This window comes from Epinephelus moara, chromosome 23, assembly GCF_006386435.1.
Source record: "Epinephelus moara isolate mb chromosome 23, YSFRI_EMoa_1.0, whole genome shotgun sequence".
NCBI lineage: Eukaryota > Metazoa > Chordata > Actinopteri > Perciformes > Serranidae > Epinephelus > Epinephelus moara.
In genome coordinates, this window is record NC_065528.1 from 33105563 (window position 1) to 33122128 (window position 16566).

The following is a 16566-nucleotide window of genomic DNA, read 5'->3' on the forward strand; positions in this document are numbered from 1 at the left end:
GAACCCATTCATTGTGTATGTGCTACCACCAGCGCGCGCTGTTATTGGACGGCGCATGGATACTCACAGAAAAGTGCCGCGAGAATAAAAAAAAGAAAAGAAATAAAGTCAGATTAAATATTCCTTCCGCAACAATTTTAAGACCTTTGAGTAATGAATTTAAGACCAATCTGAGACATTTCTAATGAATTTAAGACATTTTCAGGCTTTACTTTTAGATACATGAATTTAAGACTTTTTAAGACTTTTCAAGGATCCGCGGATACCCTGTTTCCACTGGGAAAGTGCCTTAGAAGGAGGTTGTTTTTACAGAGACATTGCTGCGTATCTAGCCAGGACAGTGTCACGAACAGCAGTTGTTTTTTGCTGAGATGTCGCTGTGTTTTCTGACGGGATGGTGCCATGAAAAGTGGTTGTTTTTACCAGGACACCGCTGCATTTGCAGCTGGGAAAGTTTCATTAAAACTGGTGGTTTTCTACTCAGACCTCGCTGCATTTCCTGACAGGATAGTACATGACCTTTTCCTCACCATAACCAAAACGTTTTTGTGCCTAAACCTAACCACACATTAACTAAAGTGTTGTTGAAACATATAGAAATGTAAAGTTTTAATGTATTACATCACTGGTTCTCAACCCAGGGGTCCTGAACCTCCTATCAGGGGTAGACGACGCTTTACGGGGGGGTCGTGAGAACTTTATTTTAATTCGTGTTACAAAACATTTTAAAAATACATACAGTAGACCTTCATGGGGCTGTAGACATGCCGTGTTGTTGTTTTCAATGCAATGCCATAGTGGCGCACACGTGTTCCCGAGCGCCTGTTTTTCAGGGTGCAACAGCTGTGCACTGAGATAAACTGAGCTCAACTTTTGGAATGCAGCAGCGCGCACCGCATTTACATCTGTCCCACAGACTACACACCTACACACTCTGTAAACAGCTCTGCACTCAGATACAGTGCTGGTTATGAAAGAACAGAAAAATTGAAAAGGTACAAGAGGAGAACCCTGCACCCGACCTCGCATTTTCCAGGCGGATAAAGACCTGGCATGTGTACCGCCCCTATCTCAGCCTTTCATTCATTTCTGCAAGGAAAACTAAATGAATTGTTAATTTCAAATCTTATTCCATTATTCAAGATATAAACTTTAAAAAAATCTAAATCTAAAACGCTTGGGAGAATAAAACACTGAATTTGTCACAAAAAAAAGAAGCCTATTAAGAATGTATGATTGTTAAAATGAAGGAAAAAATCAAAATACAATACAGAAAGAGAATTGTGTAAAACATTAGTAAAAATATAACTCTTTAATTTAATTTTCACAGGAAATACTCTCAAAAAATTCATCCAAATAGACGGTTTTAAATTAACTTCCTGCACTTTTTGCATCTACCATTTGGATTAATTGCACAGTTTATGAGTTGTTCTGCACTTTTGTTGTTATGCTTTGAATAAATATGAAATGTCATCTGTCACTAACTCAGGGGTCGACGTACAAATGTATCCATGCTTTGCTGTAACGTACAATGCCAACATCTTGTCTGGTGACTGGGTTGACCTTATATGTGAAAATAAACTTGTGTATGTAAATCAACAGGTCTGAACTCAAATACAGTTTGTAAACCTCTGTTTGCACAGCTGAGTGTCAAACATGCAGCAGCAACACCTCCTCCTTTCTGCTGGCTAAACACACGATGACAGCTCTGAAATATATCTGTCCATTTACAACATTCAGCTCATCAAAACAGACGTATCTGAGGGCGGCAGACACACCAGCGGTCCTGTTCGACAAAGACTCACTCCTTATTGTAAAGCAATTAAACACAAACAGAAACAGACAGAAACAATGGATCAGGCCGGCTGCTCTCTCCCTCTGTGTGTCCAGATGTCTTACAGGCTGAGTGACAGATGAGCCTCTCGCAGACAGAGCACGGGAAACAGAGATCATTCGTCCAACACTTTCTTCTGTTATAATGAACTGTCCCTGACACTCTGTGTGTGTGTGTGTGTGTGTGTGTGTGTGTGTGTGTGTGTGTGTGTGTGAGGCCAACACACAGTCTGTGAACAGGATACTGCAAACCAGACTGACACAAGATTTTTTATGGCTAAAAGGTGACTCACCTGGCCAGGTTGAAGGCATCATCAATTAGTCCTGCCCTGTTTCCTACTGAGATGATCTGACAAAGACACAGAGACAGGCAAATTGTGAGACAGACAGAGAGACAGGATTAAAGATAAGAGAGACAGCTTTTCAAACAGCCAGAGAGGGAGATTACAAACAGGCATACCTGAGCGTTGTTGTGCAGCTGCTGAATCAGCAGTTTCCAGTTCTGGAGGTCATAGTTCACACGGAAGTAGCCTGTCTGATTGATGTTGCCTAGCAACCATGTGTTGTCGTCCATCTGACCAATCCTGTGAGTTTCTGTGACACAATATAACACACTAGCCATTAGTCAGTTCATCAGAGCATCAGTGATTCAACCACAAAGCCAGGATATTCACCGAAAGATATGCAGATGATACCACGCTGTTCTGTCAAGTTCCTCGCATTATTTTAAAGTTGCATGAAATTATGTCATATCTTTCTTCGTGTGATGCATATTTCTTTTTAAACTGGAAGTTGAGGCAAACAGTGTTACAAGTTTCCAATTTGTAAATAATGTTAATGTCAACATTCAAGTTGGAATTACGACTGAGTGACTCAAGATTCTCTGAAAGCTGATCCATATGTCCAACTTGAGGCTAAATAATATGGACGTTCCTAAAAATATCAAATAAATAAGGGTGTCTTGAAAGACTGTCACCTTAAATTGAATCCGTGCTTAAGATAATTAAAACCAAACTTAACCGACAGTGTGCTCAATGAGGTGTTTTCGGACGAAACAGTTTTAATGAGCTCCCCGAGTTACATACCTTGAAGTTTTTTGTTTTTTTTCCCTGTTTGCATTCACACCACTTACAGGGACACTGAAGTGATGTATTGTAAAAATGACTTGGTCAACGATTGGTATAGCAACATAATTTTTGCTTTGACGAGTCAAAATTGCTTTACATTTCCAGCGTCACATACATGCTTAGTAAAGTCTGGACTTCACTGTCGGTCCGTTTCTTTAATTTTTTTTTCATTATGACCTGTTTGTGTTTTGCGCCGACTGTTGTTTACCTGGCTAACAGGCGCTTAAATATGGCAGTTGCCAGTGCTGCATTACCTCATGTGTTCGAAGGTGATCAACATACACTTACGTCACTAATGGTTCCACTTGTGCTAGCAGAGAATCTACTCTGAAAGCTAAAATAGTTTAAGAAGTATTTGTAAGAACACAAGAAAAACAGGGGTGTTCAGAACTATGAAAAAGTCCCTATGGTCCAAAACACCTGCTGTAACTACAAAATATTGTTAATCTTAATACAACCAACGTTACAGTCATACAGCCATCTTGAGTTGTTCAATAATGTACATGGTTTTCAAGTTGATAACATGGAATCTGTGGAGCCCAAACTACAAAACATTTATATTACATTCTAAAGATAAACACATGTAGCTGACCAACATTTATTCTGACTTGAACAGAAGTTACGTTTTAAAAATAGAAAGCAACAGAAAATGAAAAAGCTACAACAACTAAAAATAACTGCAGGATCCACACCATCTTTACACCTCGTGTGCTTAAAGCTATTTTTTGTTGTTTCTTGTGGCATCGCAGTCTGTGAGGTTTAAAATTAGGCTGTACACTTTAGTAGAACAGCTTGCAGGATCTCTCAGACTTTGTATAACAGCCAGGTGAGGAAAACAAGGAAAATAGCTGCTGACCCAAGTCTGGCCCACTTCCTCAGCTCCCTTCCCTCCAGTTGAAATTAAACTTCAAGTCTTGAACTTTGAGACTGCCTCCCTTCACAATGCATCCTGCAAGTAGGTAAAGATGTGCCAGAACCCACATTCTGTCAACAGCTGTTCATAAACACAACCAGAGGGAGCTTTAGTCCTCAAAAAAACAGAAACATATTTATCTTTATTCTCTGAAAACTGAAGCAGAATCATTTTTAATTCCAATAAACTGAAGCAGGACCAGACTTATTTGTCGAAAACAGGACGTGAGAGTTTATTCTTTAAACAGATGCAGTATGAACTTTATTCTCCAAAAACAAGAGACAGCTTTATTTCCCCGACACAGACCAAACAGAGTTCTCTTCTCCTAAAACAAAACCAGAATTGACTTCATTCTCCAACTAGAATTACTGCCTCAAGGTTGGATGCCTTCACCAACCAGTCAAGTCAAGAGGTCACACTGACTATGACCTTTGTCTCACAACTACTAATCAGTTCATCGCTAAAGTCCAAGCAGACGTTTGTGCCAAATTTGAGGAAATTGCTCCAAGACTTTCTCGAGACATCACGTCTGTGACAATGGGACGGACAGACGGACACTCTGAAACACATACTGCCTCTGGCCACAGCTATCTCTGGCACTGAGGCATAAAAACAGAAGCATAATTAGTTTTATCCTTAAAAATCCAAGGCAAAACAAGCTGTATGCCCCAAAAAAAGATCCAATGAGAGTTTTATTCTCCAAAAAACAGAAGTAGAATTATCTTTATTCTCTCAAAACAAAGCAGAACTGGCTGAGTTTCCCCACAAACAGACCCAGAGAGAGTTTTCCTCCATACAAGGAAAAAAAAAGGGTTTTATTCCCTACAAAAAAGAGGGAGCTTTATTCTATTAGTCTGAGCTTTATTCTCCATAAACAAAAGCAGCATGAGGTTTATTCCCTCTGCTGACAGACCTCTGAACACTGGAAATATAGAAACTCAGAGCAGAGCTTCCTTTCCAGAGGAACACACCTGAATTTTTGACTCCATTAACTCCAAATTACATATCTGGAGATAATGAGATAATTAATTTGTGATCATGAGATCATTTGCTCCGTTAACATTAACAAAACAATCCCAAGATAACGGCCTGTTATCTCAAGGTAACGAGATAATGAAGTCATGATTTAAAATGAACAGAGATGATGTGCCGTGTGAGGACTCGGATCAGCACCGTACCTGTCCTGTTGTTGATCCAGATGAGGCTCTCTGAGCAAACACTGGAAGCGTTTCCCACGGCGACCGTCAGAGGAACCTGCCACTGTAAACTACAGAGAGGGAGAGTGATGTCAGTAATGGTTGGTGGAATTGGATTTGGTTTTATTGCCTCAGTTATCAGACGGAGAGACATTAGAGAGAGAGAGCGACGGTCAGCAGCGATCGCTCAACATCAGTCAGCTGGAAATGGAGCGAGCGACACTGACTGTGTTATAAAGAGAGAGAAGGAGACAGGAAGTGAGAGTGTAATAGCTGCGGCAGTCAGCGAGCATCAGTCAAGTGGAAGTAGCTGAGGGTTATTGTCTGCTTCACAGAGCCAGAGGTTAAAACTGCTGGTCACTTTGGTGAATTTTACATTTTCAGATCACATCAAAGATACATAAAGACTCTTTTACTGCTCCAGTTAATTCCCCCCAAATTATCAGCCTCATAAAACCTTTTAAAACCAGTTGATTGTCTCAAAATCGCATCACTTCTGGGCTTAAACGAGGCTGTTTTTCTTACAGGAGCCGACATTAAAGAGATAAGTGGTTTTTAAATTGCAGTAAGACAGACAGAGTGACAAGGGAGGAACTCGGCTCTGCAGACTGAAAATCTTTCCAAACTCCAAACAAACATTGGAGCAGCTGGACCAAAGACAATGAGACGGGTGTGTTCTGCTGCCAGTGTAATTGATGTTTTACGGTCCAAATGCTGAAGAAAACCTACTTGCTAATGATGTTGGAAGCTCTGAGGTCTCATTTTGGGAGAACCAGAGGAGCTGCAGAATCATATGATCATTTAATTTTCAGTCGTAAATCAGTCCCACGCAGTCACAGAAACATGTGACTGAAGGAAATGTTCTAAATCTTCTTCTCCAGTTTTAATCTGCATAAATACAGTGTTTTATTTGGCTGTTTCTTAAAGATATACCCTGCAGGGTTTTCCTTAAATAAACTATGTATAGACTCATACAGATGTAATCCTTCTCAGTCAGTGTGTGGTGAAGTGATTTCTCCTGCAGAGATTCTGTTCTCGGCTCGGATTTTTATTTTCTTATTATTTCACTGTGTTTTCTGGATGTTCCTGGGCACAGCACTCAGTTCAGGTCGGGACTTTATTAAAAGGTAGCGACCAGGTGTCAGACCATTAGCAGCATCCAAGAGGAAGCTACAAGTGCAAAAACAACCCGCAAATATAGCGAGGTGAAAAGTCAAGCTTACAAATCTCGTTCCAAATCTGGGGTTGGCTTTTAGTTTCACTTTGGCTGGCGAGCACTGAAGGAGACATTTGGGATGAAGAGCAACATAGATTTGGCCTGTTTTCTTTAAGACGGGAGGATGCCTGCAGTTAGCTTGCTAAAGTATTGGCTTTCCATCACAACAAATGTTTGTACCAGGCGGTAACCTCAGAGGCTGAAAATTGAAGCCATTACCATAGACTGTATAAAATAATGCATGTATCTACTGTGACGTCACCCACTGGTTCCGTTTTGAAGCCTCAAGTTCAACACTTGGGCTGTCACATGTTGGGTTTTGGAGCCAGATGTGACCATATTTGGGTGAGAGGGTGGATCTGCCCTTAAAGTGAACGGGTGGGTTATGTATAAATTCAGCCCTGTACAGATGTCACGAATGTTGAAATTTGCTCAAAAGACCAAAACAGTTTTTGTACCAGGCTGTAAACATGTTTATTTCTACATGTTAACATGGAGGTCTGTGGGGACTAAGGTTGGGATCCGGATCCGGTTCTTTTTTGGAACCTGGTCCAAAGTTCTGGTTCCGGAACCGGTTCCATCACATTTGGAGTAACGGTTCCTGCAAACGGTTCCTAGATTGTAAAAAAAAAAAAAACATCACGTGCATTTCCATTAGAGTGCGGCACGGGCAGCATATTTCTGTCCGAGCCCGACATTATCTAATCACTAAAGCACTGAGTTTGTGTCACACAGTTGTTATGGTTACAGGCTATTAAACAGGCTGGGCGTGCCTGCTCAGCGGAGAGGAAGACCTCCGTGTTTGAGACGGGAGCGGGAGGCGGGAGGTCCGACGGGAGGTCCGACGCTTCCAGCGAGGGAAGCGGGAGAAATATAACAAAATAAGATAAAATAGGAGACACCTGTCTCCCTCTTTTATTTAATTTTCAGCGTTTAATCAAGGCGGAGGCGGGCGGTGGGAGGTCCACTTCCAGCGAGGGAAGAGGTAGAAACAAACAGCCAATGTGTGTGTGTGTTCTGTTCAGGTGTTGTCACGTAAATAACAGTGCCCAAGCATGAATGCATATAAGTATTTTTTATTACATTGCTGTGGTTAATTTGAGGTAATAGTGTTACTGTAGAAATCAGAGAATCACTTTTTGTTGTTATATATTCTCAGGGAGATGATACAAGCTCTAAATCTGAAATACACAAATGTGTATTGTCATCTAATTGTACTGTGCAACAGTTAGAATTAAGTTTTTGTATTTGTATGATTGCATTTGTGTTTATTATATACTTGTTTAAGTATAGAAAGTATAATGAATATAATGTAGGAATCGGTAAGAGGAATCGGTAAGGAATCGGAATCGTTAAAATCCTAACGAGTCCCAACCCTAGTGGGGACTGACTCGCTCCTGGAGCCAGCCTCTAGTGGACATTAGAGTACTACAAACTGCAGTTCCTCTAATGTCCAACAGAGGCTGGCTCCAAGAGCGAGTCAGTCCCCACAGACCTCCATGTTAACATGTAGAAATAAACATGTTTACAGCCTGGTACAAGTATGGTCACTTCTGGCTCCAAGAAAACAAAATGGTGACCACCAAAATGCCAAACTCAAGGAGTCCACAAACCAATGGGTGATGGGTTATTCCTTTAGCTTTATGGACCACCTGCCTCTCCCACGAAGAACTCAGATCCCTCTGCTGGACACCAGTTATTTTAGAGCAGACCTTTACAATACTGTAAAGGCTGTTGTCTTTTACATACAGGCCACCGAACCAGCAGATAAAAGAGAAAGTAAAAATGCTCTCGATAAAAGACTGATAAAACATACACAAGATTCTGTTGCAGACATTAAAAGAGTTCAGCTTTCTTAGTAAGTGCATTCTGTGCTGGCCTCGTTTGACAATACATTCAGTGTTTTTATCAAACTTTAACTGGGAATCGAACACAGTACCCAAGTGCTTGTTCTTGTGACCATGAATGACCATATCCTCATACAACCCTTCGTATGATATCCAACAAATTAGCTCCACACAAATGACGTTGTATCCTAAATTACTTATTACTTACTTAACATAAAGTTGCAGACTCAGAGTTGATATGGTTCTGACAACACATTCTCATCTCAAGTCGTCACATATCACCGCTTTGTCATAGGCCTTTCACATCAATGTATTATGTGCTCGGTATCCTCCTGTGTGTGCTGTTGATGTTTCAAAATGCTGCTACCAACACCGGGACATCAACAAAACACGTGGTTAGGTTTAGAAAGACACATCATAGTTTGTACTTGTATTCGTACTCGTCGTCCTCCGCTTATCCGGGGCTGGGTCGCGGGGGCAGCAGCCTCAGCAAAGAAGCCCAGACAGTCCTCTCCCCAGCCACTTCCGTCAGCTCTTCCGAGGGAACCCCGAGGTGTTCCCAGGCCAGCCGGGCGATGTAATCCCTCCAGCGTGTCCTGGGGCGGCCCCAAGGTCTCCTCCCGGTTGGACATGCCCGAAACACCTCCCAAGGGAGGCGTCCGGAAGGCATCCTTACCAGATGCCCGAACCACCTCAACTGGCTCCTCTCGATGTGGAGGAGCAGCGGCTCTACTCCGAGTCCCTCCCGGATGTCCGAGCTCCTCACCCTATCTCTAAGGCTGAGCCCAGCCACCCTGCGGAGGAAACTCATTTCGGCCGCTTGTACTCGCGATCTCGTTCTTTCGGTCACTACCCAGAGCTCGTGACCATAGGTGAGGGTTGGAACGTAGATCGACCAGTAAATCGAGAGCTTCGCTTTCTGGCTAAGCTCCCTTTTCACCACAACGGACTGGTTAAGCGCCTGCATCACTGCTGACGCCGCCCCAATCCGCCTGTCAATCTCCCACTCCATCCTACCCTCACTCGTGAACAAGATCCCGAGATACTTAAACTTCAACATCATAGTTTGGCTCTACATTTATATAAGAAGCAAACACAAGGCTCCTGTCTGAAAGTCCAGGGTTTGTTGGACCCATCCACCACCCCTGCCGCCTGCCCTGTAGGGACTTTCTAGATCCTTATATTACGTCGTTACTGCCAGTGTTTCAACCTGACGTCGCCCAGCAGCATATCATACCCACGAAAGGTGACTTTTGGCGTCAGGTCTCTGACGCTGAAAACACTGACAGAGCAGCAGTATTTGACGACTTCAGAATGAGAAAAGGTTGATTCTGAACACCGGTCTCCTCAGGAAAGTCCTGTGTTTTGTGACCCATCCACCGCCCCAACCTGCCTCCTGACTGTACCGCTCAGAACTGCTTCCTCCTTTCCTTTCAACATCACATTGTTCTCGTGATCATCGGTCCAAAATATGTGGCTTATGCCAAATTACTGGCTCATCATTAGATAGGATATGATTGAATTTTAGTGCATTACTTTTGGTAAGAAAACGTAGAACCGATGTGTGAGAACAACCTATCGTATTGTATGTTCCCGCAAACCATCATTATGTGTATACATTACTATGTGGTGGATACATTGACACTTATGTTTTCTTTACGTTTCAATAAAGCTGTGGCTAGCGTGGTAATGTTTAGGTTCAAAATCCACTTGGTTATGGTCAGGGAAGATCATGTTTTGGCTTTAAATACTCGCTCTTTGTGGTACCATCACAGCAGGAGACACCACAGATGACTCGCTAAACCACAACTAGTTTAGCTGCGTGTTGGTGTTGAACAGTGTCTGCAGCTCAGCAGGCGTCTCTCCGAGGTGTCACCCCATCCACCATCCCCTCCACCTCCTGATGAAGTCAGCTCACATACGTATGAAATGTACAAATTTGTGGTTCGCAAAAATGTACAATGCCAACATTCTTTTCTGGTGACTGAGCTGTTTAAGAACAGCAACCGACAGTTCCTGCAGAAATACCTTTAACTGCGACATTAAAACCAGACGTAGAGATAATAACTACACTTTAATTTAAGTGAAGTATGTGAGAACTACAGAGAGCCTTTTCTAAATAACACTGTGAAGAGAGAACTGACTCTAAGAGCTCATTAGGAACAAACTGCTTCCTGAAGCGTTTTGTTAGTGACCAGAAGATACTATTAACACACACACACACACACACACACACACACACATACACACACACACACACACACACACACACAGTAATCTGAATTAACTGTTACTGTATGTTGGTACTAATGATCCTAATAAAAGACTCGTTAAAGTGAGACCTTCTCTTCAGCTCCATTAGAAGAGTTTATAATCGACTCATTCTGATCAAATTGACTCATATTTTAATTAAAGTGGATTTTAATTACAGACGGCAAAACAATCAGCGTTACACACACTCATCAGTTCATCCATTTAAACACAAACTGTGTGTGTGTGGGTGCTTGTACATGCTGCATAGTGAGGACCCAAATACGCAATTTAGCACAGAGTGAGGACATTGAGGCCACTCCTCTCCTCTTTAAAGGCCTGTTTGAGGGTTCAGGTTGCAGCAGGGTTAGGTTCAGGGTTGGGGGTGAGGCATTTACTCCTGATGGTCAGGGTAAGGATAAGGGGCGAGGGAATGACCTGCATTATGTCAGTGAGGGTCCTCACAAAGATAGAAGTACAAGAATGTGTGTGTGTGTGTGTGTGTGTGTGTGTGAATAGACGGCTTATTGTAACACAATCAGCCAGAGAAAGACCGATCTACCAATCCCATAACAGCCATGTGTCGCCGGGGGCAACCGTGGATCAATACCGCTGCCTAGCAACCAAATATTTAATCTGATATTTATATCAACGTGATTGACAGGAGAGGAACCCAATTACACACACACACACACACACACACACACACACACACACACACACACACAGAAGCACGGACAGCAGAATGTGTTTATTAATATTTGATCGGAATGAAGCCTGTTTATTTTAGACAACAGTGTGTGTGTGTGTGTGGTAATGGTTTATTCATCAAAGGCAGAAACCAGCTGATACACACACACACACACATACACACACACAGACAGACACACACAGACACACACAGACACACACACACACACACACACACTGTAGGTACTGAAGGGCAGCCTGACTGTGTTGATACATCGAAGGTAAACTTCAGAAACTCGTCAGACGGCTCGTCACCAAATATCAAAACTTAACTTTCCAAAATAAATCTGAAGCTCAGGATGTAAGACGTCGTGGAAGACAACGTCCTGACACAAAGACGTGCTCAGATCACGTCCAGTCGATGCTGGTGCATTGATCTTCAGTGGAAGAAGTACTCTGATCTTTTACTTAGGTGAAGTAGCATCACTACCTGTTTCACACCGTTCTTAGCCGCAGGCTGATGGAGCTGTTAGCCGGCGGCGAAGAAAGACTTCATGCTGATGCATTCTAAGGTGGGCTAACCCTGACTTTGGGATAGTTGGCCCGGGGTCCTGCACACGTCCATTTTTGAAAACTCAGGTCAGAACCAGAGCTGACCTGTGAGCCGTCATTATGTAGAAGTCAAAGCCACACCAAACCCCCCCAGGCTCCAGTCCCTCACATGAGGCTGGTTCTCCGTTCTTGAATTGGACGTCTCTTTGACTGGATGGTGAAAACATTCGATCACTGCCAGGTTAGGAAACATGTTAGCATGCTCCTTCCACCACCATCAAACCTCCAAAGGATCCTGATTAAAATGGAGATATTCAAGTAAAGTACAAGAACCTCAAAGTTGTATTTAAGTACGATACTTGAGTACAAAATATACTTTCTACCACTGACATCGGCACGTTGACTAGAATGGCAGCTGCATCCATGGACATTGAAGGCAACATCTCGTCTACACTGGACACACTGGAACCAGTTCTCTGGTTCCTGCACCTACTTTTTAAACATTCTCAGAATTTTGACCAAAAATAAATTGCTTCAGAACAAGAACGGTTTGTTCTCGACTGGAACCAAAAAACAGCAGGTTTTCCTTGACCTGAACTGTGAACTGTGATGACATCATATCCTACAGACTGGAAAGAGAGGACCAAGAAGTGAATGAGAAATCATCTGGAAAATAAATTACATTCACCGCTCTCATTGACAGTTGGTTAATGCTTGTTTTTGGATGAAACCAAATATCTGTAACGACACAACAGAAGTTCGCAGGTAACAAATACCATCTGTCATGTTGCTACTAGCGATGTAACGATACACGTATTCGTGTTGGACCGTTTGGTACGAGGCTTTCAGTTCGGTACGCAACATGGTTAGTCAAGACAAACAGTCACAAACTTAAATTAATAAGCAAGTACAAGAAGAACACAGTGACTGTTTGTTAAATGAGCTCTGTGATCTCACTGTTGTGGGATGAGATGGTGAGTAACAGCTGGCGTCCTGGTAAAAGGTGTCTGGGATGAACAGAGGTCGACACAGTAAACTCACTTAGTGGGTGTGGTTACATGATGGCTTCCCTTTTAGAATGAAATCATTCTGAGTTAAAGTCTTTCCAGGTAGTTTACATGAGAAATATTCATTGTGAATGAGGGTTTACACGGAGATCAGTTTAATCACCTTTATTCGGGTCTGCGCAAGGTTTGGGGCAGGGAAGGTTTCTGATTGGATAGGGGACGGGGCGGATGTTACATATTTACGTTTACCGGAAGAAAACACTGTAGTCCTCGCTCCGGATAACAAGATGCTTGACGTCGCCGTTCTTAGTGCCTTTTTCGGGCTACCGGCTGCTTAGAGGTGATGATAACTACCTGCTAGCTGCTAGCTGCTAACTGCTAACAGCTAACAGCTAACTTAACGAGCTCTCCTCCTGCTGATCCTCTCAGTAGTGTCGTGGTAGTTGAGTTGTTTGATATGATAACGATACAGCGTGTGTCAGGGTTCACGTGACGTCAGATAACTCCGCCCATCTTCCCCAGAGAGCAGGTAAAGTGTAACGAGCTGTGGGGAAAAGACCTCTGTTATTTAGTAGCTTTATGTCGTTATGTTGCTGTGGCCTCATGTCACGTTTCAAAAAGATAAAAAAGATAAACATTTTGATTATTTTTCTTCCCCATTTCTGGCGCCCCCTGTGGATCATGGCGCCCTTAGCATTCGCCTATATTGCCTTTCCCCTGGGCCGACACTGTTGTGAACAGCTGTATTAATTATAATAGAAGTGTATCCATCCAGTCACACATATATGACAACTGACAACATATTACATTAACTGTCCGCAGTCTTAAAACGTCCTCATGACAACTTTAGTGTCTGTACAGATATAGAAAGTATTATTTGCATTTCAGACAGAGAACAAAAGGATCTCCGAAAATAAACTTCAGCCATGACTCCATGAAGGTTTTGGTCAAACACTTCACATTAATGTAACTTTGATCAAAACTGACATTAAAAATCTAAATAAAGTGAAATAATAAAGTCTGACTTTATATTAATTACTGAGTGTTTCCATGTTTTAATGTGTAGTTAATAAATTAATGTCATCTTTTCTTTTTTCTGTCTTGTTTTGCTGTCATCCTGCTTTTAAACTTTGCATTTTAATTATTCTCCTCAAACACTGTGACATGAGCTTTAGAACGGTAAAGCAGTATATAAATAAACTTGTGTGAACTCATGAATAATTCATCACCGTCTTGTTTAGCATTAAATCAAACACACAGGCGCTCGTCGCCCAATCACGTCTCTGTTTAGCTGTCAGGTGACGAGGCGTCTTCTCTCTTTCGGCGCGATCACAGAGACGAGCCGTGAGACCCTGTTTGATTTATTTTCAGTATCATTAGCTCGACCTTATCGTTAGCTGTCCTCTGGTTTCTCCTTGTCTCCTCCTCTGTCAGCTCACTGCTTTTAAAAGCATTTATTTGCCTCGCTGCGTCGCTTTGTTTGATGCCGAGAAAATAAAAGACGCAAATCTGAAACGTCTCCCTCAAACCGCCAGAGAACTGCAGGAGGAGAGGAATGTTAAGTGTTTGACAAAGAATCAGCTGTGATGTTTAAAATGTCACCTTAACACTTAAAGAAAAAAAAATGTGACAGAAAGTTTGAAAAGATTTTTATTTAAATAAAAAACTGAGCTTAATTTTCTTTCAGAGACAGATGGCCGGCTGTCACGTAATTAGAGAGAGGTGATTGGCTGTCAGTAATTATTCTGAAGCTTTATGGATTCACCGAGTCTCATTAAGATCAGATTTCTTTAACAAGGAATAAACAATATATACACAACTTCACATGAAGACAAGTCAGTCACACATCATCACATACTGCGACACACTCATTAAAAAATTCTCAACAAAAAATTCTCAAATGAAGAACATCAGGAAAACTTTTAAGTCCTTCAGGTGAGAAACTGTCTCTAAGTTTCATCTCATTCCAGTTGTGAAATACGTTACTGGAAACCAGTCTGAACCAGTTCAGTGCTGCTATGAGGAGCTTTAAATTGTACTCCACCCCCATTCTGTAGCAAAAACGCCTAAAATGACATACGACTACGTCCGTAGTGATCCAAGGACACTTGGATCACTACGGACGAGCAGTATGGAGATANACTGCTCAAAGTATGACCATTCTACAGTGTTTTTACCATGAAAAGATCCAGGCGGAGCTCCAAATGACAAGTCGGTCACTCTGCTTCAAAACACTGCACTGTGGTAACGACCTCCAGTCGTGGTGGCAGCAGCAGTAGCCTGCAGGATATCTGTAATCTATATATCCTATTGTGGATTGTATGATGACTTTTCTTTTTTGAATAAAGAAACCAGTTCTGTCAGCCAACACGTTCTCACTCCCAGCTCATTATACACGGCTGCTTCGTCAGTGGCCCTACGCTTCAAACTATGACGCTCTAGACACCCATCTAGCATCAGTTTGGATGTGTCAGTGTCTTTACAAAATAAACTTTAGTGTTTTCAGCCACAAAATTCCTTCGTTAAGTTTAGTAAAAGATAATGGTTTGGGTTAAAATGACGCTGACTTTCAACCCCGTCTCACTCCAAAGACATAAGAACCAGAGCTTGGTCAGTGACTTCATACACCGACAAAAAAGCGATCCTTTCACATCTGCGCAACACGCATCTCGTCACTGTTATTGTTTAACAGCGTCTGGTGGTATCAGGGGGACACCTGCTCCAACAGTCCCTAAATTCACAGTGGGGTATTTACTGATGTATTTTATGTCATAGAACAAACTGTCTAGTCTGAAGTCTCCTCAGCTTGTGTTACCACAGACCTTATTTCAGACACCTAAACAAAACACATTCAACAAACTGGTGACTTCAAGACAAGGGAAGAGGAAGTGCTAAAATGCAAACTCAAACCGAGTTTTAGGACTCATCCCTGCACCTCTCTATGTCCTGTGTAAAGTTTGAGTCGTTTCCTTTCTCTCTCACTTCTCATTTACTGTAATCTTTATGCTGCTGACTCACTAATGATTCCCAAACAGGCCTAACACTGATCCTGGTGTAGGACTCAACCATCTGAACAGTCTGACCTCTACCAGCTGTACACACAATCATCAAACAGCTTATAAAACATCACGATGTTATCGATTGTATGACGAGCCTCAGAAAAGATTTTCAGAGCAGAGGAATGTTGCTTTTAATCAGGAGGGTCGACGGTGTTAACAGCACTTATTGTGCTGCGAGCACGTCTGAACACTGACTGCTGTCGCTGAAGGACACGCAGCTGTGATTTCTGCAGGTATTCAAGGATGTTAGTCACGATGGAACAGAAGGACTGTCAGGCCAGGATGTCGGATACTAACATGAAAAAGATTCTTCTCATAACAAGATGTTTTTCTTGTAAAACAAATAAACTCAACTTCTAAACCTAAACAAGATATTTTCACATTATAACAAGATAAATAAGTATATTGTTATAACAAGGAGGGTGTCTTTGGTTTACAAGAAAATTTAGTTGTTAAAGGGATAGTGCACCCAAAACTGAAAATGCAGCCATTATCTACTCACCCATATGCCGAGGGAGGCTCAGGTGAAGTTTTAGAGTCCTCACATCACTTGCAGAGATCCAAGGGGAGAGGAGGTAGCAACACAACTCCACCTAATGGAGGCTGACGGCGCCCCAGCTTCAAACGTCCAAAAACACATAATTGAAACCACAAAATATCTCCATACTGCTCGTCCGTAGTGATCCAAGTGTCCTGAAGCCTCTCTGTGCACCACACTCACGTGCATGCACTTGCGTGATCACACATGAAGGCGGTGCCCATGTCTCACGGTCTCGCGCAAGCACACACACGTGAGCGCGGTGCACAGAGAGGCAGTCAGAGCTACAGGCTACAATGAGGCTAGTCTCGCCACCAGACAATCAGAGATCTCCGGCT

The 16566-nt window shown here is 42.4% G+C and overlaps 1 protein-coding gene across 1 annotated transcript in view; it reads right to left on the reverse strand.

Moving 5' to 3' along the window:
* The window catches only part of LOC126384989 (thyrotropin-releasing hormone-degrading ectoenzyme-like), a 264660-nt gene that overhangs the window by 37658 nt on the left and 210436 nt on the right, over positions 1-16566 (reverse strand). The window contains exons 11-13 of the mRNA XM_050036465.1: positions 5052-5140; positions 2294-2427; positions 2127-2182 (exon numbers count right to left, since the gene is read on the reverse strand). Coding sequence (XP_049892422.1) covers positions 2127-2182; positions 2294-2427; positions 5052-5140 — 279 coding nt within the window. The remainder of the gene's footprint in view (positions 1-2126; positions 2183-2293; positions 2428-5051; positions 5141-16566) is intronic.